Genomic DNA, 24648 nt, shown 5'->3' with positions numbered 1-24648 from the left:
TGCCGAGGATGAGGGGCAGGGGACAGCTGTGCCTCTGCAGCATTATCATGCAGGGAGCTGCGTAGCATCTCTGCCAGGTGCCTGGAGTCCCCACCAGGTGCCAAACAGCAGAGGCACTAGCAGGGGACCATACTCCCAGATACACAGCCTCCCCATACCTGGCTTGTAGGCAGTCATCCAAGGACATAGACACTCCTCCTCCCTCTGCAGACCCTGGCTGCCCAGTGCACATAATTACTGTGAAGGAGTAATAGGATCAGGGGGATAGAGGGGGATTTTGCTAGCAAAATAGTGTTATTGATTTGTGACTATGCATTTCAGACCTGGGGCCTGTTTTACAAAACTGGAAGAATTAACTCAAAAACTGTCTGGGATCTCATCTCAATGTCTTCCAAAGCTCTGTCCTCCAAGACTGGCCAGGTTACTTTAAAGTTTTCTTGTAGCAAAAAAAAAAAAAAAAAAGACTGCATGATATGGAATTTTCCCCCAAATCACCTAAAATATTCTTTAAACAACCCTCAGAAGTCAGGAGAAAGAACACAGCTGCAGAGAACTTTAATTTTATCATGTGACCTGCAGTGTCTGGGAAGGTGTGGAAGTAGAACCCTTCTAGAAAGAAAATGTCCAAGGCCAGGGTCGTGGGCCCCACAGTCCCTGTCCCTGTCCTGGGAGGCAGCAGGAAGCCTAACACTTGTCGGTCTGTAACCGTGTTCCATGTGAGTTGTGGTCGACCTCAGATTCTCCCGCATGGAGCATATATAACATCACACCACCATTATGTCAAAAGGTTTCTTTTCTCTAAGACATGAGGAGGGCAAGGAATGAAGAGAGAAAGAGAATGCATAGACCTCCTGCCACAATTACATATATTACTGACATTGCAGGGAGAGATTGAAAACCAGTAAGATATGATAAGCAGCCAAGGGAATGGAGGAAGGGACCAGGATATTCCCGAGATTCCACCAATCTTCTTCCTTTTCTCAAAAGTAAAATCCTTCTAGTGGATGAAATAAGCAATTGAAGAGGAAAATTCACCTCTTCACCTAGAGACTTGGTCTACATTATTCCCAAATGTTCAGATTTCTGGAGATGTTTATGAAGCAGACTAACCCAGAAAAGCTGAGCATTGATCTCATGGTAAACAAACCATTAAGTGCTCCAGGCTCGAGTGCATCTGATAGCTAGTTAATCTAGTTCACAAAGTTATTTTTAAAATAAAATTATGCAATAGACACAGTATTTTTAAAATTAATAATGCTATATACATGTAAGGTGGCACTCATTCTTCTTCTTCTCATTATCTAAACGTTGGAAGCATTTATAATTCAGGCAGTCATGTCAGGAGAGTTAGATAAAAGAAAGTATTATTGGAAGGCTATCACCCCAGTTCGGGGCCTTACCTTTGGGGCTTTAAGTTCTATGCAGTGATTCTGTGCTCTTAAATTTCTTCCTCCAATGTTCATTATTAACAAATGAAATTAATTGTTTCTAGAATCAATTATTATTCCTTTGGATAACTTAGTTTTGCACTGGAGAGCTACTCCCACCCAGTAGCCAGCACAGAGTCCAAAGGCTTCATTCAGATATCTCTGTACAGTTTCATTCTTTGCCCAAATACCAGCTGAGCCACGAACAGTTCCTGGGTTTGTTTGCGTTTCATTGGTAAGTGCTTAAGGAAAATGTAGACCAAGCCCCATGGAGAGAGACCTGCTTGTTCACTACTCTTACCTAAAGGGTTTATTTTATTTCTGAAAACCTTGCCAAAAATATTCAAAGACTGCTCCACTTAGCAGAAATAAGGCACGGACAGTTGGATGCCTTTCATGTAAAGAATAACATCAAAAGGTGCAACTGGGCTGCATAAAACCTTTTTAAAACAGTTTATTTTATGATGTGACTAATGAGTCCCCACTGGAGGAAGACTGTCCTGCTGGCTTTGTTCATTGAGCTGGTCTTCCATGTTCATGGTGCGGTAACCTTTTTTATTGTGGTTAAAAAAACCACAATTTACCATCTTAACCATTTTTATTTTTTAAAAAAATATATATTTTATTGATTTTATACAGAGAGGAAGGGAGAGGGATAGAGAGTTAGAAACATCCATGAGAGAGAAACATCAACCAGCTGTCCCACTGGGGATATGCCCGCAACCAAGGCACATGCCCTTGACCGGAATCGAACCTGGGACCTTTCAGTATGCAGGCCAACACTCTATCCACTGAGACAAACTGGTTAGGGCCATCTTAACCATTTTTAAGTGTACAGTCCAGTTGTTGAATATATTCACATTATTGTGAAAGAGACATCCAGAACTTTTTCATCTTGCAAAACTGGAACTCTATACCATTAAACAACACAGGGTGGTGTAACTTCTAAAAGCACAACATACTCAAGGAATTTGAGGAGCTCTTCTCACTTAGTCTGCCACCCATCCAGATAGATAAGGCCCAGAGTCTCCGCGGGCCTCATCACTGTCGAATCGAACCTGGGACCTTTCAGTCCGCAGGCCAACAACACTCTATCCACTGATCCAAACCGGTTAGGGCCATCTTAACCATTTTTAAGTGTACAGTCCAGTAGTGTTGAATATATTCACAGTATTGTGAAAGAGACATCCAGAACTTTTCCATCTTGCAAAACTGGAATTCTATACCATTAAACAACACAGGGTGGTATAACTTCTAAAAGCACAACATACTCAAGGAATTTGAGGAGCTCTTCTCACTTAGTCTGCCACCCATCCAGATAGGTAAGGCCCGGAGTCTCCGCGGGCCTCATCACTGTCAAATGCCCGTCACTCACTCCTGGCCCTCCACTCCGTGGGCATGTCCACAGAGGTGCAGTCCGAATGGACATGTAGGGGCACCGAGAGTCCCCTGAGGAATCCCAACAGTGGGTGCCCGAGTGCTGGGTCCGGATTTGTTATTCAGCTCTGCTCCAGCACGCCTTGCTGAGGCAGTGGATGGACATCAATGAGAGCAAATGAGTCAGAAAGATCCTGATGATACTAGACTTGGACTGGAACAAGGAACACGGCTGCCCTGAGGTATACTGCATTCTCAGGGTACCTGGATGCCTGGTCACAGCTGTAGTTCACTTCCTACATCACTGTGACATTTCTGTTCTCTCCTGTAGTTTATTGATAAAACTTATACCCTGTTAAAGGAGTTCAAACTTGTTATTGTCTTCTGGTTAGAAGAACATGTTTCCTAAGGCAATTTTTAAAATATCAGACTCTTAAACAGCTGATATGAGCTAAGAAGCTGACTCAAGTGTCTTGATACAACCTGATCACTAGTTGAACTAACTGGAGTATTTAAGATAATTTCATAAATTATCTATTGATTGTGATCTGAGTGTTGAACATCTACATACAAATCTGTATAATAGTAAATTTGTGTGGTTTTAAGCCACTAAGTTTGTAATAATTTGTGATAGCAGTAGAAAACCAATGCAGAAAGTATGAGCACATTGAATATGTGTGATAAAACAAAGATTAATAACTATATTTTGGCTTCTATTAAAGTGAGTTAATCACAGATGAACCCAATATTTGAAATTTTAAAGCGATAAAGGAGTCTGAATGCAGTGATAATCATGTCTTAGATGCACATTCATTTCCTGTCATCAAAGGGAAAAATGGTGTGTAGAATGAAAGCAAAGTCTACTTAAGTGGCTCAAGTTGCAAGAGCAGTTGGAGAGAAAGGCTGCTGTGACTCAGTTTTGCTTTGGGTCAGCATGCTGAGGCAGATGCCTGTTAGCCCTTTCAGTGTCCTTTTAAAGCAACGGAAGGCCCCCGCCTAGGCGTTAGCATTCACACGAAGGGATTTAGCTCAGGAATGCAGCACCTCCAAATTATTGGGCGTGCCCTGGACATAATTCTCACGTATTACATTACCCAACCAGTGCCATTCCACGTCAGTAAGGACCAATCCCGGTCTTAACATTTTTTTAAGTACTTGAGAGGTTTAGCTGAAAATACTACCTTTCAAAGAATTTTTACACAATGTACTTCTATGCCAGCCTCAGGAATTTCCAAAACAGGAAAAGAATTATCTTCACATTTGATTATTAGCAAAGAATTTTTACACAATGTACTTCTATGCCAGCCTAAGGAATTTCCAAAACAGGAAAAGAAGTATCTTCACATTTGATTATTAGTTCTTTCTTTCTTTCTTTCTTTCTTTCTTTCTTTCTTTCTTTCTTTCTTTCTTTCTTTCTTTCTTTTTTTTCTTTCTTTCTTTCTATTTATTTATTTCAAAAAGAGGCTCTTAAAAGACAGATTTGGATGAGCTAGAGGGTTCCTATATTGTTTTGACTAGTTTTTGCTGTCCATGATTTCTTTGTGAACAAGGAAATATTTTCCTAAATTTGTATTGCAGTTTTCACCTAATTTGTGCTTTTCTGTTCCTGCATCTCTCAAAATAATGTTCAGTCAGTCCACTTAAAACTAAGTGAATATCCAGCATACATCCATGTGAAGTGATAACTAAATTCTGAGGAAGGAAAATTGTGGCTTCTGCCTCAGTTCTTGGTCTTGTTCTTTGTACTGGATAGACCTAGATCAGTCTGTATTTGTTCTGCTTACTATAATGTAGACCTCAAGCTTTACATCTTCTAAGCAAAGAGGAATAAATGTATACTTTTTTATTTTTACACCCAAACAGTTGCCCCTGATGACCCCAGCAGAAAAATAAATGGAGATACCATTATTTTTTCAAGTGTTCAAGAAAGATCCAGTGCCGTGTATCAATGCAATGCCTCTAATGAATATGGATATTTGCTGGGAAATGCATTTGTAAATGTGCTGGGTAAGCTCTTCCTCTATTGAAGACATGGCAGATTAAATTAAGGACTCCTGTTGTTTTCCAATCATTTTACAAAAATGCATTGAGCAGCTACTATGTGCAATGTTTGGTTCTTGGAACTAACAGGGATAAAGAAAGATCAAGAAGATACAAACCTTGCTCTAAAGTGTATTACAGTCTACTCTTAATGTTCTTTCATAACACAGTGTTTATCATGGGCTATTCTTCATTGTACAAATAACCAAATAATCAGGCTGCTCTGTTCACAGATGGTTAGACCAACTATCAAACCCCTCAATAGGAAAATGGCATTGAGTTGCCATTAGTAACAGAATGTTACTGCTGTTCCATCCTAGAAACAGACAACTTGAGTAACAGTTCTGATTTCTTTGAAAATAAGTCATTAACCGTAACAGTTGGCTTCTATCCAAGTCACAGGTGTGCATTTATTAATTCATAGTAATACATTTTTGAAAACTATGACATATTCAAACATATTCTGAAATGGTTGGTTATGTGAACATTGTTTTCCTTGTAATGGACAAAACTACCAAAATACCAAACTTGTTAAAAGTTTACGTGAGAATTGTTTTCATGGTGCCAGGGAATCATATTTCAAGTCTTTAAGTGTGGTAGGCTCCCTTTCACACAAAATTAGTTATGAAGCCAACCAATACTTGATATTTCCCCTTTGTGCTTGGAATGGAGGTCAGTAAATCAAAGGAAGAGCTGAGCAGCTGAGATATTGGTGGATGTTTAGGAAGCAGCTTTGATCTCTGGTTCTGTTTTTTAATGATCAGCGCTGTGCTCTTTTCTGCCGGCTCTGCTCCCACCCACCCACCCCCACTATAACTCAGGGGTTATGATGGGCCAGTCACTCAACAAAAATGTACTTAGTCATGATTTTTGTGCCAGACACTGTGCTAGTTCCTGGGGAAAACTAGCACATTCCCTACCTTCAAGGAACTCACAGTGGAGTAGAAGATATAGATAAATAAATCAATTATTAAAACCCTATGCCTGATAATATGTGGGGCATGAGGCAGAGGGAGAAGACTTATTTTTCCTCCTTGAGTGTCTGGTAGTGTTATGCCTGGTAGAGAACATATGGGCAGAGGCATATTGGTTGTGCTTTTCCATAAACTCTAATGGCCTTAAAACAAAATGCAATAAAATAGATGGTGGCTCTGAATGTTTATTTTATATTTACTTTACCTTTTCTAAACGTTTCTAGCTGAGCCACCACGCATCCTTACATCTGAAAACACACTCTATCAGGTCATTGCAAACAGGCCCGCTCTACTAGACTGTGCCTTCTTTGGGTCTCCTCTACCTACCATTGAGTGGTAAGTATTGGTCCTATTTCTTTTTAATGTTTCCATTTGCTAACACCTTCAAATTTCTCAATATGTTGGGTTTTAGTCAGAGAACATAGAGGGGAAAGGCAGTGCAGAATCCATCATATTATTAATTATTTAATGTATGCACAAATATTTATTAACTACTTGTTCTGTACTAAATACTTTCACATGTATAATCTGTTTAACAGCACACATTGTCAACCACAGAGATATATGTGAATGTTTTTTATAAAATTTAAGGTTGTTGAATTTTACAGTGCTATGGACATTACCTGGGACTTCATGAATGGTGGCTAGAAGCATTGGTTGGGGGACATTCCTTGAAAATCAAATATCATTTGGGGTGGGAAAGAGATTCTATAAGCTCAAAATCAGAATTTGTTACTAGTGTTTACCTTTATTACCTCCCCCACCAGAATTTCCTGACTTGGATCCAGCCAAGTTCTACTGTGTCCATTTACCTCCCACTTTAGACCTTCCTGAAGCTTCCCTATAACACTCCTGACACAAGTTCTGCTCATCACCTAGCTTGCTTACTGTAGCACGAGCTAAAAGAAACAAGGCTAGCATAAGCACAGCTCAGAAAGAATGAGTGAAAGAAAATTGGAGCATTCATTTATTGGTCATCTGTGAGATGCCAGACATTGTGTTGGGCTCCTCCTGCTGATGTGAAATGAAAGCCCGGTGTAGGATTAAAAGATAATCTCACCATGTCCCCACTTCAACCACAGAGGCATGGATGTTTGTGCACATGATTTCCTAGTGAAGGGGGCAGGTTCACACTTAGTCCTGGTTGATTTAGCCTTTTCATCCACCCTTACTTCTGTCTGACACGAGCCAGGAAGCTGAAGGTACATATATATGCTTTATCTTTTTTCTACCCTGAATATTTTTCTAGTCATACTTTCAGAAGTACAAACCTTATAGCCTTGAAATCAAAATCTCTTTAGAATGAAGTTACAATACTTCACAATAGGAGGGAAATGTCAAAAAGAGCAGTGTTCATTGGGCCTATTTTATCACTTATTTAGAGATAGAGTCTATAATAATGTGTTTATAAAATTATAAATCTATCCTTTTGAAAATTACAATTTAAGTATCTTGTATTGTCACCCTAATTCTTCAAGCACCACTGATCATTGAATTCTCCAGTTTTATATCCTGTCTTTACGTTGATCCCGCTGACGTGCAAGTATGCAATATGCTGTGCAGATTCCAAACATCTCTGAACTTGAATCTATAACGCGTATCATGATGTATTGACCTTGAACGTGGCATTTTATGTCTGACTTCAAATTATGATGTGTTTTGCTTCTCATTGTGATTATTTCCATTAAGGTTCAAAGGAACTAAAGGTAGTGCTCTTCGTGAAGACACTTATGTTTTACATGAAAATGGGACTTTGGAAATTCCTGTGGCCCAAAAGGATAGCACAGGAACTTATACATGTGTTGCAAGGAATAAGTTAGGAATGGCAAAGAATGAAGTTCACTTAGAAATCAAAGGTAAGGCAGAGGTGGCAAATTTTTTTTTTCAAGAATTATGTGACTGTGAGCAAATTCCCCAGCTTGGGCAATAGATAACAATAACTTTAAATTTCAGATCCTACGAGTATCATTAAACAGCCTGAATATGCAGTTGTGCAAAGAGGGAGCACAGTGTCCTTTGAATGCAAAGTGAAACACGATCATACCTTGATCCCTACTGTCATCTGGCTGAAGGACAACGGTGAGCTGCCCAGTGACGGAAGGTATTTGAAGATGATCACTTTCCTTTCTCTTGCTTCTGTCTTTAAGCTGCTGTTGACTGAAGGTTTATTGTATAATGACTTAACCACGATGTTTTAAAAGTTTCTGAAGTCTGCTTTGTCCAAAATAGATACACAGGTTCTCCCTGCTGTAAAATGTCTGTACCTAATCAGGTTATTGAAACAAGACCCTGAGAATGTTTGTCTGTCATTGTGTGTTGGTCTCCTGTGTAATTCAGGAGGAGAAAAACCTTCCAGGCTTTGGACAATGTCCATTGTTTTCTGCCTTGTACAGTGAAGTCTCAACAGATGTTTTCATTACCAGCCTACAAATAAGCAGAAGTATGATCTCTTTAATCACCAGAGTGTGCCTGAAACCTTGTAATTTTTTGTTGTTGTTAATCCTCACCCGAGGATATTTTTTCCATTGATTTTTAGAGAGAGTGGAAAGGGGAAGAGAGACAGAAAGAGAAACATCGATGTAAGAGAGACACATTGATTGGTTGCCTCCCGCACATGCCCCTTCCCAGGGCCGAGGATCGAGCCTACAACCCAGGTATGTGCTCTTGATCAGAATGGAACCTGCAACCCTTCAGTCCAAGGGCCAACAATCTAACACATTGATTGGTTGCCTCCCGCACATGCCCCTTCCCGGGGCTGAGGATGGAGCCTCAGCCCATACAACCCAGGTATGTGCCCTTGATCGGAATGGAACCCACGGCCCTTCAGTCCAAGGGCCGACTATCTTACCACTAAGCCAAACTGGCTAGGGCAGAATCCTTGCATTCTAAAGCAGTGGTCACCAATCGGTGGTTTGTGAGGTCCAAAAGGTTGGCGACCGCTGTTTTAAAGGACACTAGTTTTTATTTGGATAGGGAGTTTTCTTTTGAGTTTACTTCAAGCCAAATAAAAAGAGAGAGAGAGAAAACACACACATTTAAAAGCGCCTAAGCATATTGCAGCCCTTTAGCTTAGAATGGAAAAAAAAAGTGTTATCTATTTTCCAAGTAAGGCCCTCAATTTGACTAAGTACGGAGCTGAAGGTGTGAATTTTAGCTATCAGAGTGCAGCTACAAGCATCACTCCCTGTTGGAAGGAATGCTGGGTGCTGGTGGAAATAGTTTCTGTGGTTTGCTTGCCAGGTGCCGATATGGTACCCTGTTGTTGTTAATAGCACCTAGCAGTACTATGCAGCCTGCTCCTCTATATGCCCAGAGTTTCCATCTAGTTCTAGGCTCCAACGGGTCAGTTTTATTTGTGGAATCTGAGTGATAAAGATGAGAAGGAAACATGAAGTTGACCTTTAGTTTAAGTTGGCTAAAGCTTTAACTTGGAAATTCCCTGCAAAGACAGTTGATTTATACAGCCTTATTAAAACCTTGCACGAATCCTGCCCTGGCCATTGTGACCCAGTTGATTGGAATGCCGTCACATACACCCGAAAGGTGGCAGGTTCAATTCCAGGTCAGGGCACATGCCTAGGTTGTGGTTTGATCCCCAGTCAGGGCATGCGGGAGGCAACCAATCGATGTTTCTCTCACATTGATCTCTCTCTCTCTCTCTCTCTCTCTCATCAATAAACATATCCTTGGGTGAGAATTTGTTTTTAATCTGCAATAATCCTATTTACATGGATTTTTTTTTTTACCTACTGAGCAATTTTTCATGCCCACAGTAACCTCCAGAAAACTCTTCGTGGTGATTGCTGATCTAAATCTTCCTGTTTCTAGTGAAAAGCTGGTCCTGTTTTTTGCATTTACTTTCTCCTATGAGAGTTTATGCATGTAGTAAAAGTGACACAAAATTTCTGCAGTAACTTCTAAATTATTTTAAAATATACACTTTGTGCCCTGGCTGGGTAGCTCAGTTGGTTGGAGCTTCATCCCATACACCAGAAGTTTGCAGGTTCATTCCAGTCAGGTCACATACGTAGGTTGAGGGTTCTATCCCCAGATAGGCATGTATGAGAGGCAGCCGATTGATGTTTCTCTCTTTCTCTCTCTCTCTCTCTCTCTCTCTCTCTCTCTCTCTCTCTCTCTCCCTCTCTAAAATAAATAGAAACATATCCTTGGGTGAGGATACAAATTAATAATAATAAATAAAATATACACTTTGCTAGAAATTGAGCTGGATGAGTAGTGTTGAAAGGTTTCTTAGCAGCAGAAGCCATAGGAAACCCTCTAGTAAGGTAACTGGAGCTGCCCCACCTCACCGCTGGATGTCCCTGGTCTCTAAGGAGCTCCTAAAACTCCAGGGACGTGGTTGAGCGCCATTGGACCATATGCCTTGATAGCCCTCATAACCCGAGGTTACAATTCATTCTAATTGTTTTTCCAACTATAATCATTATCAAAGTGATACCTCCAGGGACGTGGTTGAGCGCCATTGGACCATATGCCTCGATAGCTCTCATAACCCGAGGTTACAATTCATTCTAATTGTTTTCCAACTATAGTCATTATCAAAGTAATACATATTGTATAAGATTTTAGCTTAAATGTGCTGCAAATTTTCATCATCTTTCTCTTTTACCAAATTCAGTTTCATGCCAGTAAAACAATCATCAAATGTGGTTAGATGTCCATTTCAGTTGCTCAGAATGTGTTTTATTCACAGGTTCACTGTTGACAAGGACCAGTTGGTGGTAGCTGATGTAAGTGACAATGATGGTGGGACCTACACATGTGTGGCCAACACAACTCTGGACATCGTTTCCGCCAGTGCTGTGCTTAGCGTTGTCGGTAAGAACTGAACACTCACAGCACAACTGTTTTAGGCAGGAGGGAAAGATTGTCTGCAGTAACTGTTTACTTGTTAGAGTTTTACAATTTTATTGGTGAGTTAAATACTCGTTTTTCTTCTTTGAGAGATACCCAAGAAGCTATAATTTCAGTGTAACTATACTCTGTAGCAGCACTGGAATAAAATGGTGGTTATGCGTATGAGTGATATTTGCACAAGAAAATTGGGGAATATAATCTACTTTTATTTAAAATGGAAGGTTCCCCCCCCAAAAAATTGGTAACGCATGTTTATCAATGCCATGGCTCACAGTGAAGCATAAGGGTTTATTTTATAATCTTAATCATGTTCTATCTTTGTCGTCTTGTGCTATCGTATATCTTTCCATTACTAATTGTGATTAAAATCCTTTATATTAATGTCCTTTCTAGCTCCTACTCCAACTCCAGCTCCCATTTACGGTAAACTAATGAGTCTTCTTTCTCTATTTTCTGTTAAACAATTTCACATTTTCGGAAAAATTAATTTTCTCTATCACATCTTGTGTTTCTTTAAGGAAAGGGCTGTCACCTCTTCTGTTGTGTTGCCCCTTTACTGCTGTGCATCATTTCCTCATTATAACTCTGGAACTTTTCACTGAATATATTGCCACTCTCTTCTAAACATTTCATGTGTTATTTTAAAGTCATTTCATTTTATAAATGTCCCTCTTTGATATAATTTCCCTGTAAAAAACATAGTGTTTGCTCAAAAGCTATCCTCCACATTTTACAGAATGAAAAAGATATCATTCCACAAAAATCAGGCTTTTATAGATGTCTATTAGTAGTTTTTTTTGGAAAAGTAAGTATTTTGAGATTCCATTTTCAAGAAATTATGTAGGAAAGCCATGGATGTTTAGAACATTTGACCTTTGTATCTGAGAAAACCAGCTCACTGTGTGTTAACAAAAGATACTAGTAAATCACTAAAGACAGACCAAGAAAAGGGCAGCTTACGGTTGTGTGATTTTTCTGAGTTTGGAAAATAAATCAGAAATTATTTCCAGAAATATTTTTGATTAAGGAACCCTCATCTTTATTTAACATGTAAATACATAAATTAATTTTGTGACATAAACTCAGCCAGATATATGCAATAGAAGACCCCTCCTTTGTAGGCCTTTATTGCTTCTTTACTGATAGGAAATAAGTGCCCATATTTTTATACGGTCTCTGCTCCTCCAAGAGCCAAAGTTACCCTAGGAGCAAGGTCAGGAAAAGTCCCAGGGAGGAACATGAACTCTCTGGATCTCAGAAGCACCATTAGAAGAGGCAGACATGCTTCTGGGATACCTTCATTCTAAAAGGTGCCTGTACCCGTGTGTCCTCTGAGAGTAAACACACCGTCCCATGTGACTGTTGTGTGAAATATCTGCATCCGGTGTTCATGCTGAGAACTACTTCTAGAGCATCAATTTTAGAATGCCCTTAAAAACATAAATATTCTTCAGGAGCCCCCCAAATCCATAACTTAGCTTAGCATGTTTCAGGGAGAACATTTGAGTCTTCTTTGAACTGTACATGTACTTGCCTGTATTTGTTTTTCAGCATTTACTATTCTGTTTCTCATTTATTAGAAATTAAGTTTCTGTATCATTTTTTCTGTCTTTGCTCGTTCATGTTCATGAGAAGACACACACTGAGAGTGCTGGTGAACCACCCACACCCACTTCACTGGTTTTGGTTGCAAGTAATTTAATTTCATTTGAAAAAGAAGCAAGCAGAACTCACTGATGGGTTGTCTTGGGTGAGCTGTGTGTTCCCAGCAACCTCAGCTGTTTGCATTTCATTTCAGTTGCATGCTCATTGACCATTCAGTATGCTGTGCCTTTAATACATCCCTCTATGAATAGTATTACAAGTAAAGGACAACCTCATAAGGCTGGAAGGTTAATTATGATGTGTGTTTGGTCTACAGATGTCCCAAATCCTCCCTTTGATTTAGAATTGACAGATCAACTCGACAAAAGTGTTCAGCTGTCATGGACCCCAGGCGATGACAACAACAGCCCTATTACAAGTATGTGGTGCCATTCGCTTCATCGCTGATGCAAATAATGGCCATTTTTGAATCACTTTATCATATGCAATTGAAATCCCTTAGAGATATCTGATGGCATTCTCTGCTTCATTACTAACAGAACAAAAACATTTATTTATGGCTTTCTTCTCTTCCGAGCTAGAGTTATTTCTGGTTTAGCTTCTGATATGGGACACTAATTGATTGCTGAAGATGTTAATTAACCAAACACACTATCATTTTGTGTTTAAGATCCATATGAATATTTTAAATCTCTACCACTGTAAGAAGATGCGTTGTAAGTTATTCATTTTACCCATTAATGGGGGAGTAGAGGGTAAGAGGTGCTATAATGCCTAGCCTATATATTGGGAAATTGAGACTTAGAGAATATAGTGGCTTTTCAAACCCACGACTGGTAACAGAATTGTGTATTAACATCAGGTCTGTTAACTTCCAGACCCAGGTCTCTTTCTTCTAATTATCCTTTACTGCAAAGTTGGGGCAGCATCAGCATTGTCAACTCCTCACCTTGATGACGTAAGTCTAGGGAATAAAATCAGGTGAGGGACCATACCAGAAAGGTACTTGAAGAGCTTAATAAAATTAGCCTATAGATAAGTTTAGAAATTTTAAAACCATAAAGATACTTGAGTGTAGACACATGCCTATAATATATTGTTATCTTCAGGTATATACTGCAGAAAGACTAATGAACTGAGGCTTCCACTTAACTCCATGCATTAGCTGCTTAGGTTTCTTGGGGACTCTTTTTACCTAGGATACAATGATAGTATTAGAGATCAAGGCATTGCTACTCATTCCTTCATTCACCCCTTCATCCAATAGGTATTTATTGAATGACTATTATTTATCAAACCTTGTTCTAAAATAAAACAATAAAAATTATCTGCCCATATGGCACTTTATTTTAGTTTGAGGACACAAATAAGATAAAATTAATAATATTGTTATTATAAATAATGTTATTATATATTTGTATACTATGTGGGTACTGATGGCATTCTCTGCTTCATTACTAACAGAACAAAAACATTTATTTATGGCTTTCTTCTCTTCCGAGCTAGAGTTATTTCTGGTTTAGCTTCTGATATGGGACACTAATTGATTGCTGAAGATGTTAATTAACCAAACACACTATCATTTTGTGTTTAAGATCCATATGAATATTTTAAATCTCTACCACTGTAAGAAGATGCGTTGTAAGTTATTCATTTTACCCATTAATGGGGGAGTAGAGGGTAAGAGGTGCTATAATGCCTAGCCTATATATTGGGAAATTGAGACTTAGAGAATATAGTGGCTTTTCAAACCCACGACTGGTAACAGAATTGTGTATTAACATCAGGTCTGTTAACTTCCAGACCCAGGTCTCTTTCTTCTAATTATCCTTTACTGCAAAGTTGGGGCAGCATCAGCATTGTCAACTCCTCACCTTGATGACGTAAGTCTAGGGAATAAAATCAGGTGAGGGACCATACCAGAAAGGTACTTGAAGAGCTTAATAAAATTAGCCTATAGATAAGTTTAGAAATTTTAAAACCATAAAGATACTTGAGTGTAGACACATGCCTATAATATATTGTTATCTTCAGGTATATACTGCAGAAAGACTAATGAACTGAGGCTTCCACTTAACTCCATGCATTAGCTGCTTAGGTTTCTTGGGGACCCTTTTTACCTAGGATACAATGATAGTATTAGAGATCAAGGCATTGCTACTCATTCCTTCATTCACCCCTTCATCCAATAGGTATTTATTGAATGACTATTATTTATCAAACCTTGTTCTAAAATAAAACAATAAAAATTATCTGCCCATATGGCACTTTATTTTAGTTTGAGGACACAAATAAGATAAAATTAATAATATTGTTATTATAAATAATGTTATTATATATTTGTATACATGTATGTGGGTAACGCGCGCGTGCGCGCGCGCGCGCGCACACACACACACATCTCAGGGCTCCCTTCAGGAGAGAACCTGCTGCCAGGAGTGTTAACAGCAGGCTCCATCAGCTGCACCTTCCCCAAAGACCTGCTGCAATGCTCTCTCTTCCTGAGCTACTCCATTCTCTTCCTGAGCTATTCCAGTGACTGAGCACAGCAAGGGTCCTAGAGCTCAGCCGCACCCAGAACGGAACTTGGCTATGGCTCCTCGTTGACCTGGCTTGGGCTATAACTGCAGTCTGAGGCTTTTCCTACACACTGCTCCTTCCTCCCCCCTCTCCAATCACGGACATCAGACCTTCATCATAGTCTGAAGATCTTCCCTGCCTACTCCTGCTCTCTCTCTTTTACCTTCCATGGTTATTTCCCCCCAGAGTTTCTTGCACTTCTAATTCTGTCTCAGCATCTGCTTTTTAAAGGACTCAAACACATATATATCTATATGCCTGGTTGTGGCATGTGTATCTATGTTGTGCATTTGTGGTATATGTTTAGGTCATGCAGAAAAAATAAAGCATGAGAAGGAAGTTAACGAGTACAGGGGTCAGGGCTATAATTATGAATAGGGTGGTCAGGAAAGGCCACATTAAGGAGGTAACATTTGAATATGTCAATAAAGACAGGAGAAGGGAGAAAGTGAACACACTGTGCAGTTTCTGGGGGGAAATCTTTCCCAAGAGAGCAAGAAAAAGAGCAAAGCCCTAGAACAGGGGCGTGTCTGCTAGGAGGCCAGTGCGGCTGGAGTGAAATGCACAAGAGGAGGTGAAGTAGGGAGAGAAGGTTGAAGAGGTAGAATTGGTGAGTAGGGATAAGGTGTGAACTTGCAGGCCTTGTAGGCCCATAAAAGGGTTTGGGAAGTTACTGGAGGGATTTAAGTAGAGGAGTGATTCATGGATCACTGTGGTTATTCCATTGAAAACAGTCTCTTGGGTCTCAAACTGCATTGAAGTAGTACCCTGTGGAACCCCAGCCAACTCATAGGCTCATAGGGGTGCTTCAGGGCATTTTTTAAGTTTTTATTTTTAAATTTTGATATTTGAAAAACAGTGACATCTATCAGGCACCACATGAAATATTAGCTTGAGGCAGTTTATGGTTGTAATCTGATATTGCTACATCATATTATAATGATGTCATATCTCTGCAAAACCTTTGCTGTGATAAAAGGCAAGGACTACATGAAAATCACTGCGGAACAGGAAATGAGTAAGATGGTGTCCAATCTGTTTACAAGGTTTCAGAAGTTATGTGGTGCCCAATAGTAAGACATGAATAGTTATTAAGTTATACGAACCTAACTACTTACATGGAAATGTTATTTCTTTTGTTCTAAGGGAGCCATCAAAAAAATTACTGGAACACTAAATACACCATGAACTGAGAAAGTTTAAGTTCTTGTGAGTTAGTAAGTTATGCAATAATTCAGGCAAGAAATTATGGAGGCTTGAAATTGGCTGAGAGAGATGGAGGTGCTGAAAAATGGTCACATTTGCATGTATTTTAAAGTAGGGCCAACAGGACTATAGAGAGTATGAAAGAGTAAGGGGGCTAAGAAAGACTTCAAGGTTTTGACCTGAGTTGTCACTATGAATTTGGATTAACTATTCAAGTCTGCATTTCAAGGGCTGCAGACATAAATCTGAAAGTGATCAGTTTATGAGACTGGAGATCATCACCTCCAAATTAGTGTGGATTGAAAGGACGGAGCACTGCAACACATGTTTCTAATTCATCTTTGTATCTACAATTCATATTATTGAACATGGCAAATAGCAGGCAGTTAATGAGTACCTATTTTTACAAGGGTAAAACATGTCTATACCACAAAATTTCGGTAGTTGCAAGAGGGTATGAACTAAAAAGTGAGTCTTCCTCCCCATCCTGGTTCCCAGTTCCTCCAGTGACACCAATGGTATGTATGTATCTTCTGAGAGAACATGTGCATGCAAGCATATTTGAATGTGTATGTGTCAGAGTAAATCTTTTTACTTTTACACAAGTGTAGTACTCAGTACACAGTGTTCTATATCCTACTTGGTTTGGCTTAACAATATACTTTAGAAATTACTCCATTTTAGTACATATGGAGCAGCTCCATTCATTTTTTATAGCAGCAGAGTATTCCATTGTGAGGATGCACCATAATTTATTTAATGAGTGTCCTATTGGTGAACATTTAGGTTGTTTGCAATTAGGTTCTTTCAGCCACAAACCGTGCTGCAATGTGGGTTCTTTATCATGTGTATTTGAGCATATGCATGAGCGCATTTATTCTAAATAAATTGCTAGAAGCACAATTTCTCAAGCAAAGGGTATCTGAGTTAAATATTTTAGATGTTCTAAATTGCCCTCTATAGAAGTTGTACCAGTTTACACTTCCCACAAAGTATGAGAATTCTTGTTTCCCTGAGTCATAGTCAACATCAGCAAAGTATGTTCAACTTTTGATTGTTGCCAGTCTGTTTAGTGGAAAATGGTTTCTCACTGTATTTAACTTAATTTCTATAATGAAAAATATTGACCATCTTTTCATATATTTAAACTTTCCTAGGGCCATATGCGGATCCCTTCTAAAGAGTTTTCAGTAACTACGCTCAGCACGCTAGAGAAATATTATTGAGTATTCTTAGGTATTGAAGAGGATGCTAGAACTCTGAAATCAAAATATCTGAATGAAATATTTCTTGAAAGTGAAATAATTCATGTTTGACTACTCATGTTAAATTGTTATTCATTATTCTAGCAACCTACCCTTGAATGACTGAATTCACTGTCTTGCATTTGTTGTGTGTGTACGTTGTGTCCAGAATTCATCATTGAATATGAAGATGCAATGCACGAGGCGGGGCTGTGGCACCACCAAACGGAAGTTCCGGGGACGCAGACCACAGCCCAGCTGAAGCTGTCTCCATACGTGAACTACTCCTTCCGAGTGATGGCAGAGAACAGCCTGGGGAGGAGCTTGCCCAGCGAGGCGTCTGAACAGTATTTGACCAAAGCTGCAGGTAAAGCTGGACTTTTGTGGTATGAAATAAAATAGAAAAGTTTCCCACTGTTTGAAAAAGACCAAAGCTTACATGTGTGTGGCTGCTTAACTTCTAGAACCAGATAAAAATCCCATGACTGTGGAAGGACTAGGATCAGAGCCCGATAATTTGGTGATTACGTGGCAGGTGAGCTATGTATAAAGCCTTCAACTTTCCTCTGTACACTTTAGAGGGGAAAAAAACTAATTTTAAAATAATACCTGTATTAAAATCCCATTTTACCCATTTTGAAGGAAAATGTATGTGACATATCTTTATTTAAAAGACAGTATTGCGTAGTAGTTAAAATCTTGATCCTTGGAGCAAAAATGAATGCGTGCAAATTCCAGCTTTGCCACTCACTATGTGACTTTAAGCCAGTTGTTTAACATCTCCATTATGTATTTGTATGATTGGAATAATAATAGGACCAACTTCATATAATGCCTACAGCAGTGCCTAGCACATACATGTGCTCAATAAATGCTAGCTAGCAGTATCACCATTATATAGAACCATCTAGAAGACATGTACCAAGTTATTCCTAATAGTCAACTTCTTTTCTTTCTTTCTTTTTTTTCCTTTTTGCTTATCTGTATTTTCTGGACTTGGAAAATTAACATATAATTTAAAAACTTCAGATAGCTCTGTTCATGAATGCTTATACTAGTATACTTTTTGTACATACTTATGTATATATGTACATGTAGAAGCAAGAATAGATGCAGTTCACAAGTTTCAGCCTCCAAGTGAAATAGACAGTGATGTATTGTCACACAAACAGGAAGATGTAGAGGAACCTATGTAACTGAATGTTTTAAGTCACCCACCCTTGACTGTGGAGCCAGAGTTTGAGAGGCTTCTATGGTATATACTACAAGATAGAAAAGAAACAATTTTTGAAATGTGGGCACTAAAAAAGCTTTGAATGTCATCAAAAATGAAAGAAAGATAAAAGGTCCCTGGAGAATATTGTTAGCCGCTTATATTTTAGTGTTTCAGTGCTCACGTTAAGTCTGGGAATTGGTTTTGTTGTTCTGTAAAAGGTTGTGCAGTCGATCTGTTTTATAAGCTCTGATTATTTGGCTTTTCTTGTAGCCCTTGAATGGTTTCGAATCAAATGGGCCAGGCCTTCAGTACAAAGTGAGCTGGCGCCAGAAAGATGGTGATGATGAATGGACGTCTGTGGTGGTAGCAAATGTATCCAAATATATTGTCTCGGGCACGCCAACCTTTGTTCCATACCTGATCAAAGTCCAGGCTCTGAATGATGTGGGGTTTGCCCCAGAGCCAGCTGTCGTTATGGGACATTCTGGAGAAGACCGTAAGTGGCTGACACTGTTTTGTTTACACTTTTTCTCAGCAAAACAGACTTAACAAAGTGCAAGCCAAGTCTATTCCCAGACGTGTTTAGAATGGGAGGAAGAGAGGCAGCAATGATTTTGTTCAACATTTCTGAATTTAAAGAGCCTACTATATAGAAAATAGGTTCAGAATGTTAAACGTTATTGCTTTTTAAAAAATGTTATTCTTTTCGGGGGAGGGGGTTAATCCTCACTGGAGGATATTTTTTTCATTGATTTTAGAGAGAGTAGAAAGGAGGGGAAGGGGAAAGAGGGAGATAGGGGAGAGAGAGAGAGAGAGAGAGAGATCGATGTGAGAGAGCCATGTTAATTGGTTGTCTCCAGTACGTGCCCCAACTGGGAATTGAACCCACAACCCTAGGATTCACAGGCAGATGATACTAACAACTGAGCAACTCCGGCCAGGGCAAGATATATTATTCTTTCAAAGTCTACTCTCAGTCCTTGATCATTTATAGCAGTGGTTCTCAACCTTCTGGCCCTTTAAATACAGTTCCTCATGTTGTGACCCAACCATAGAATTATTTTCATTGCTACTTCATCACTGTAATGTTGCTACTGTTGTGAATCGTAATGTAAATATCTGATATGCAGGATGGTCTTAGGCGACCCCTGTGAAAGGGTCGTTCGACCGCCAAAGGGGTCGCGACCCACAGGTTGAGAACCGCTGATTTATAGAATAGGTCTGGAGCATTGCTTCAATAAAGCCAAAATTATTAGTGACTTTTTTTTGCATGAAATTCAAAATAACATTGGTCCTTCTATCCTCCCTCCCTCTCTTTCCCTAGTCCCCATGGTGGCTCCTGGGAATGTGCATGTGACCGTGATGAACAGTACCTTAGCTGAGGTGCACTGGGACCCAGTGCCTCTGAAAAGTGTGCGAGGACACCTGCAAGGCTATCGGGTAAGTGAAGGGAGACTTCCCTGTTCTTTCCTTAGGAACAGCCCATCAGTGAAGGCCAGATGCACTTTTCTTGGCTGGAGAAGTTGTTCTTGAGAGTTCATCTGGTTTATCGCCTCGGGCAGGCCACATCTAAACAACCCCAGCTGAAACTGAATCAAGATTTCACTGTATCCAAAAGTGAGGGGGGGAATGTTTTCTCCATTTTTCACACAGATAACCTAAGATTTTGCCAACTAAGCAATTAACATACGCACAAAAGATGGAAAACTGATGTTTGAAAAATCAGATATAACAAAATGCACCTAGCTTAAAAACTATATCGACCACATGTGAATACACACATTATCCTGAAAATAATGTAGACATTTTAAAAATAATTCATATTATACTTTAAGATCATAAAGTACCAACTGGGTCATTCTTATGAATATCAACCATCTTCATTCTTGGGAAGCACAGAAAGAAGGGGTTTTATAGAGGGTTTTTTAAAAATTGATAGTCATCTGTTTTTATATTCACCATAAAAAGAGTCCCTCCTTTGATTTGTCAACCCTGACCCCTAGAGGTCACTTTTTGCACTGCATCATGTTCAATTTTATTTTTTCTCTCTAACATTGTTCAATTCTGTATATGTTGACTTCTCTTTAAAAAAATGTCTTTAAACTGCTAAGAAGAATTTAAAATGACTTAATAAACAAAAATTCTGGATTTTTAACCAAAGTTAATCAACACTTTGTTAATCAACTACAATATAATACAAAAAATAAGTGCGAGAGCCCCAGACTTGGAGTCACTCCTGATTGTCCTGTGCCCTGTACAAGTCACGTGGTAACCCAAAGCCTCATCTGTACTATAGGAATAATAATAATAAACGCTTCACTGTGGATTTTAGGACTAAACTAAATGACATATTGTACATGAAGTTCTATTAACTCTGGAAAAAGTATCTAAAGATTGGCCAGTAATTTTTACTTTTAGAATATTTTACATGTCAGACACTGAAATCCTTCTATTGGCTTTTAGAGAGAACTGAATGGGTGTTGTGCTATTTCATTTATTTCACTTATATTCCTCCAACAAAATAGGATAGCCCAGCTTCATCAGATATTCTTAATTTGGCTTTCCTCAATATCTGTGGGCTTCTGACTCTCTTGCCTCAGAATCAATATTTTTCAGTTTTGCCAGTAATCTTCCAAAATGCACCAATTACGGGAATTTTCTGGGGAAAAGCCCATAAAACTTTAATCTTGTTTGCCTCCTTATACATCCCTGACTTTTGTTCTTGCTGCTTCAGATTTACTACTGGACGGACCAGAATTCATCAAAAAGAAACAGACGCCACATTGAGAGAAAGATCCTCACCTTCCAGGGCAGCAAGACCCACGGCATGTTGCCGGGGCTGGAGCCCTTCAGCCACTACACACTGAACGTCCGCGTGGTCAATGGGAAGGGGGAGGGGCCGGCCAGCCCCGACAGAGTCTTTCATACGCCGGAAGGAGGTATGAGGCCGACGTGTCTCTGAGACCCTAGCAACACGTGGCATGTGCTGAGAGGCTGTGTGTGGCAGAAGGGCCCCCAAATAAAGTATATTCTGGAAGCCGAATGTGATTTCCCACAGATGAACACAGCACGCACGAGCCGGCTCATTTTCGATACTGGCTTGAGGCCCTTATGTGGACTGAGGGGATGAAGGCGTCACACCGCAGAATGCTGCCCTAAAATCCCCTCTCCCTGGACTTAAATTTTTGTCCACCCTTCGTCACACTGTCAGAAACCTTGCTAACTTGATGTTTATTTGGGTCATTAGGAAGCAAGTTGTATGGCTTCTATAAGCCCAGTTACCTAATCTGAAGTGTGGGAACTAAATGTGTTAACCTGGGAAAACCATCTACAAAAGAAAATAATTTACAAGTCACAGTTCATTTCTTTCTCAGGGCACCTGCATAGTTTATTCTACACATGAGCTGAGTTAGAGGTTGGAAGTCTTGATAAAATGGGTTGGGAAGAGAAGGAAAAAGTCATTGCAAGTATAGCCCACTGCAAGAGGAAGAGGAAGAGAGGCCCACATATTCGTCCTTATGTGGGAGTGAGGACAGGAAGAGTTTGGACATGGGAGCCTACTGGATGAGGGAGAGGGGCCATAAGTGAGAAAGATAGGGGTTAGAAAAGGCACCGAAAATCAGCCTTACCTCTTTTAAATTTTGCCTCAAGCCAGTATTGAAAATGAGCCGGGTAACGTCTATGGATTCATTAGTTCTTTTAGATAAAAGCAGTTCACAGACAAATTCTGTCCTGGCTCCTGGTTGAAGAGCTCATGATGTCAGCGGCTTCCCAACAGTCTCTGAAGTCATCCTGTGTCCCGGCTCCCATCTCATCATGACTGCTAGTCCTCCGTCTCATCGCTCCTTAGAGGTTAAGGGCTCCTTCCACTCAAGGCTTTCCCTAGAGAGACTCCACACTGGTCCTGGATAGTTCAGGGGAAGGTGTCATACAAGAGATGACCAGGGGATGAAAGGATAAAGAAGAGAGGGAGTAGCATGCTCAAGACACAAAGGTGCGAAACAGCATGGCTCCTTCGAGGAAATGCAAGTTGTGTAGCCGGGAATGGTGAGAAAAGAGGGGAAGGTCAGCTAGGGAGGACCCATATGGATGTGATATTAAGCCGGAGGCTCTTAACCTGGGGACTGTAGTCTCTCACAGGGAGTCAATGAACACCAGTATCATGGAAAAAGGTGTATAGTATTTTTCTAGGGAGTATTTAGGGCTATCATCAGATTCTCAAAGGGGTCTGTGGTCTTCCAGAGTTAGAAACCACTTACTGGTTTGGGGGAAGCTTAGAACTGTGCAGAGCCAGCTCAGCCAAGGGTTCGAAAGCCTGAGTGAGGGCGGCGAAAGGATGAAGAAATGACAGACAGAGAGAATAAGCTGGGCCTAGATGGGTCTTCCTGTGCCTGGCTGAGGCCATAGAGAGAGATCCAGAGGCAAGCTGAGCCTTTATTTTATAGCCAGAGGTAAAAAAGGTAGTGGTCACCATAGTTACAATGTTCTTGTGAGTTTCACTTGTTTTGGCAGCACTTGCTGCACCTCCCACAGCCCATTAGCTACCTAGGAAGAATCTAGGGAGTGTCATAAGGTCAAACCTAATTATACTAAGAGGACTGTGCGCTCTAAGCTGGGACTTGTTTGTGGCTTTGCCAACAGGTCAGTCCGAGACTTAACCCTATAGCCGCACCTACATAGAACTATGAGCCAGGTGTGTTGTAGACACAGGCAAAGGCCACAGAGGCACTGAAATGGGGTGGTGGCAGAGAGCAGAGGAGGGAACGAGGTGGAATTCATGGGATTTAGTGTCCCAGGAGATGGTGGGAATGAGGCAGAGGGGGTAATTCAGGATGGCTCCCTGGTTTCTGGCTAGAGTGACAGGCAGAACAGTGGTGCCATCAGTGGGTCTACTCTAGGGCAGTGGTCGGCAAACCGTGGCTCGAGAGCCACATGCGGCTCTTTGGCCCCTTGAGTGTGGCTCTTCCACAAAATACCACGTGCGGGCGCGCACGTACAATGCGATTGAAACTTCGTGGCCCATGCGCAGAAGTTGGTTTTCAGCCTGGGCGAGTCTATTTTGAAGAAGTGGCGGTAGGAGAAGTGGGGGGACGGTACGCTCGCTGAGGTCGACCCCTCAGATGGAGGACGTTTTTAGCAAAGGCCAGCTTAGGAGTACCCTAATTAAGTTAATAACAATGTACCTACCTATATAGTTTAAGTTTAAAAAATTTGGCTCTCAAAAGAAATTTCAATCGTACTGTTGATATTTGGCTTTGTTGACTAATGAGTTTGCCGACCACTGGTCTAGGGAATGTGGTAGGTCGGGTAGAGGAGGTCATGATCATGAGGGAGGGCTGCCACCATCCATCATCCTCTTGAAGGAGCCATAGAAGCCTGGGCATGTCTCCTCTGGCCATTTGCCAACCTCTGCCACAGAGAACCTGACACCTGCAGGCCTGCCCCAGAGCCAGGGTTTGCCAGCAGTGGGGCTTTTATCTGTCACCACGAGATCCTGGGCGTCTGTCAGCTTCCGGATGAGACCTGCTCTGCGCCTGGGCAGGCTGGCTCATGCCAGGAGCCCAGCAGGCAGGTTGTTTGGAGACACCTGGTTTGTTGGGGAAAACAGCCCTTAATAGCCCAGCTCACAGCTGCTTCTACTCAGAGGCCTGGTCAGAATAGTTTCACTTAGTCACTAGTTTGCTTTTATTTTTATTTTTTTAGTTCCAGTAGACTTTCATTATACAAACGCTAAAGTAAGTTCTTTTTTTTATTGTTGCCAGTATTACAGATGTCCTACATTTCCCCTTCTTTGCTCCCTTCCACCCAGCCCCCACTCCACCCCAGGCCTTTCCCACTCTATTGTCTGTGTCCATGGGCTATGCATATATGTATACCTACATGTTCTTTGGTTAATCTCTTCCTGTCATCCCCACCCCTCTTCCCTCCGAAATCTGTCCGTCTGTTCTATGCTTTTATGTCTCTGAACCTATTTTGTTTGTCAGTTTATTTTGTTCATTAGATTCCACACGTAAGTGAGATCATGTGATATTTGTCTTTCCCTGACTGGCTTATTAACTTGGAAAATACTCCTTTTTATTTTATTTTTTATGGGGGGGGGG

The 24648-nt window shown here is 40.4% G+C and overlaps 1 protein-coding gene across 25 annotated transcripts in view; it reads left to right on the top strand.

Moving 5' to 3' along the window:
• The window catches only part of NRCAM (neuronal cell adhesion molecule), a 211018-nt gene that overhangs the window by 164731 nt on the left and 21639 nt on the right, over positions 1–24648 (top strand). For 24 of the 25 annotated variants that reach the window (XM_014530890.1, XM_014530884.1, XM_014530906.1 and 21 more), the window contains 12 exons: positions 4668–4811; positions 6043–6154; positions 7508–7674; positions 7772–7919; positions 10533–10657; positions 11090–11119; positions 12618–12719; positions 17501–17698; positions 17796–17866; positions 18818–19043; positions 19872–19987; positions 21282–21486. In XM_014530890.1, coding sequence (XP_014386376.1) covers positions 4668–4811; positions 6043–6154; positions 7508–7674; positions 7772–7919; positions 10533–10657; positions 11090–11119; positions 12618–12719; positions 17501–17698; positions 17796–17866; positions 18818–19043; positions 19872–19987; positions 21282–21486 — 1644 coding nt within the window. The remainder of the gene's footprint in view (positions 1–4667; positions 4812–6042; positions 6155–7507; positions 7675–7771; positions 7920–10532; positions 10658–11089; positions 11120–12617; positions 12720–17500; positions 17699–17795; positions 17867–18817; positions 19044–19871; positions 19988–21281; positions 21487–24648) is intronic. The other variant, XM_014530944.1, reaches the window with a different exon arrangement.

This window comes from Myotis brandtii, unplaced genomic scaffold (assembly GCF_000412655.1).
Source record: "Myotis brandtii unplaced genomic scaffold, ASM41265v1 scaffold1186, whole genome shotgun sequence".
NCBI lineage: Eukaryota > Metazoa > Chordata > Mammalia > Chiroptera > Vespertilionidae > Myotis > Myotis brandtii.
Note: the sequence above shows the minus strand (reverse complement) of the source record. Positions and strands in the feature narration are given on the sequence as shown.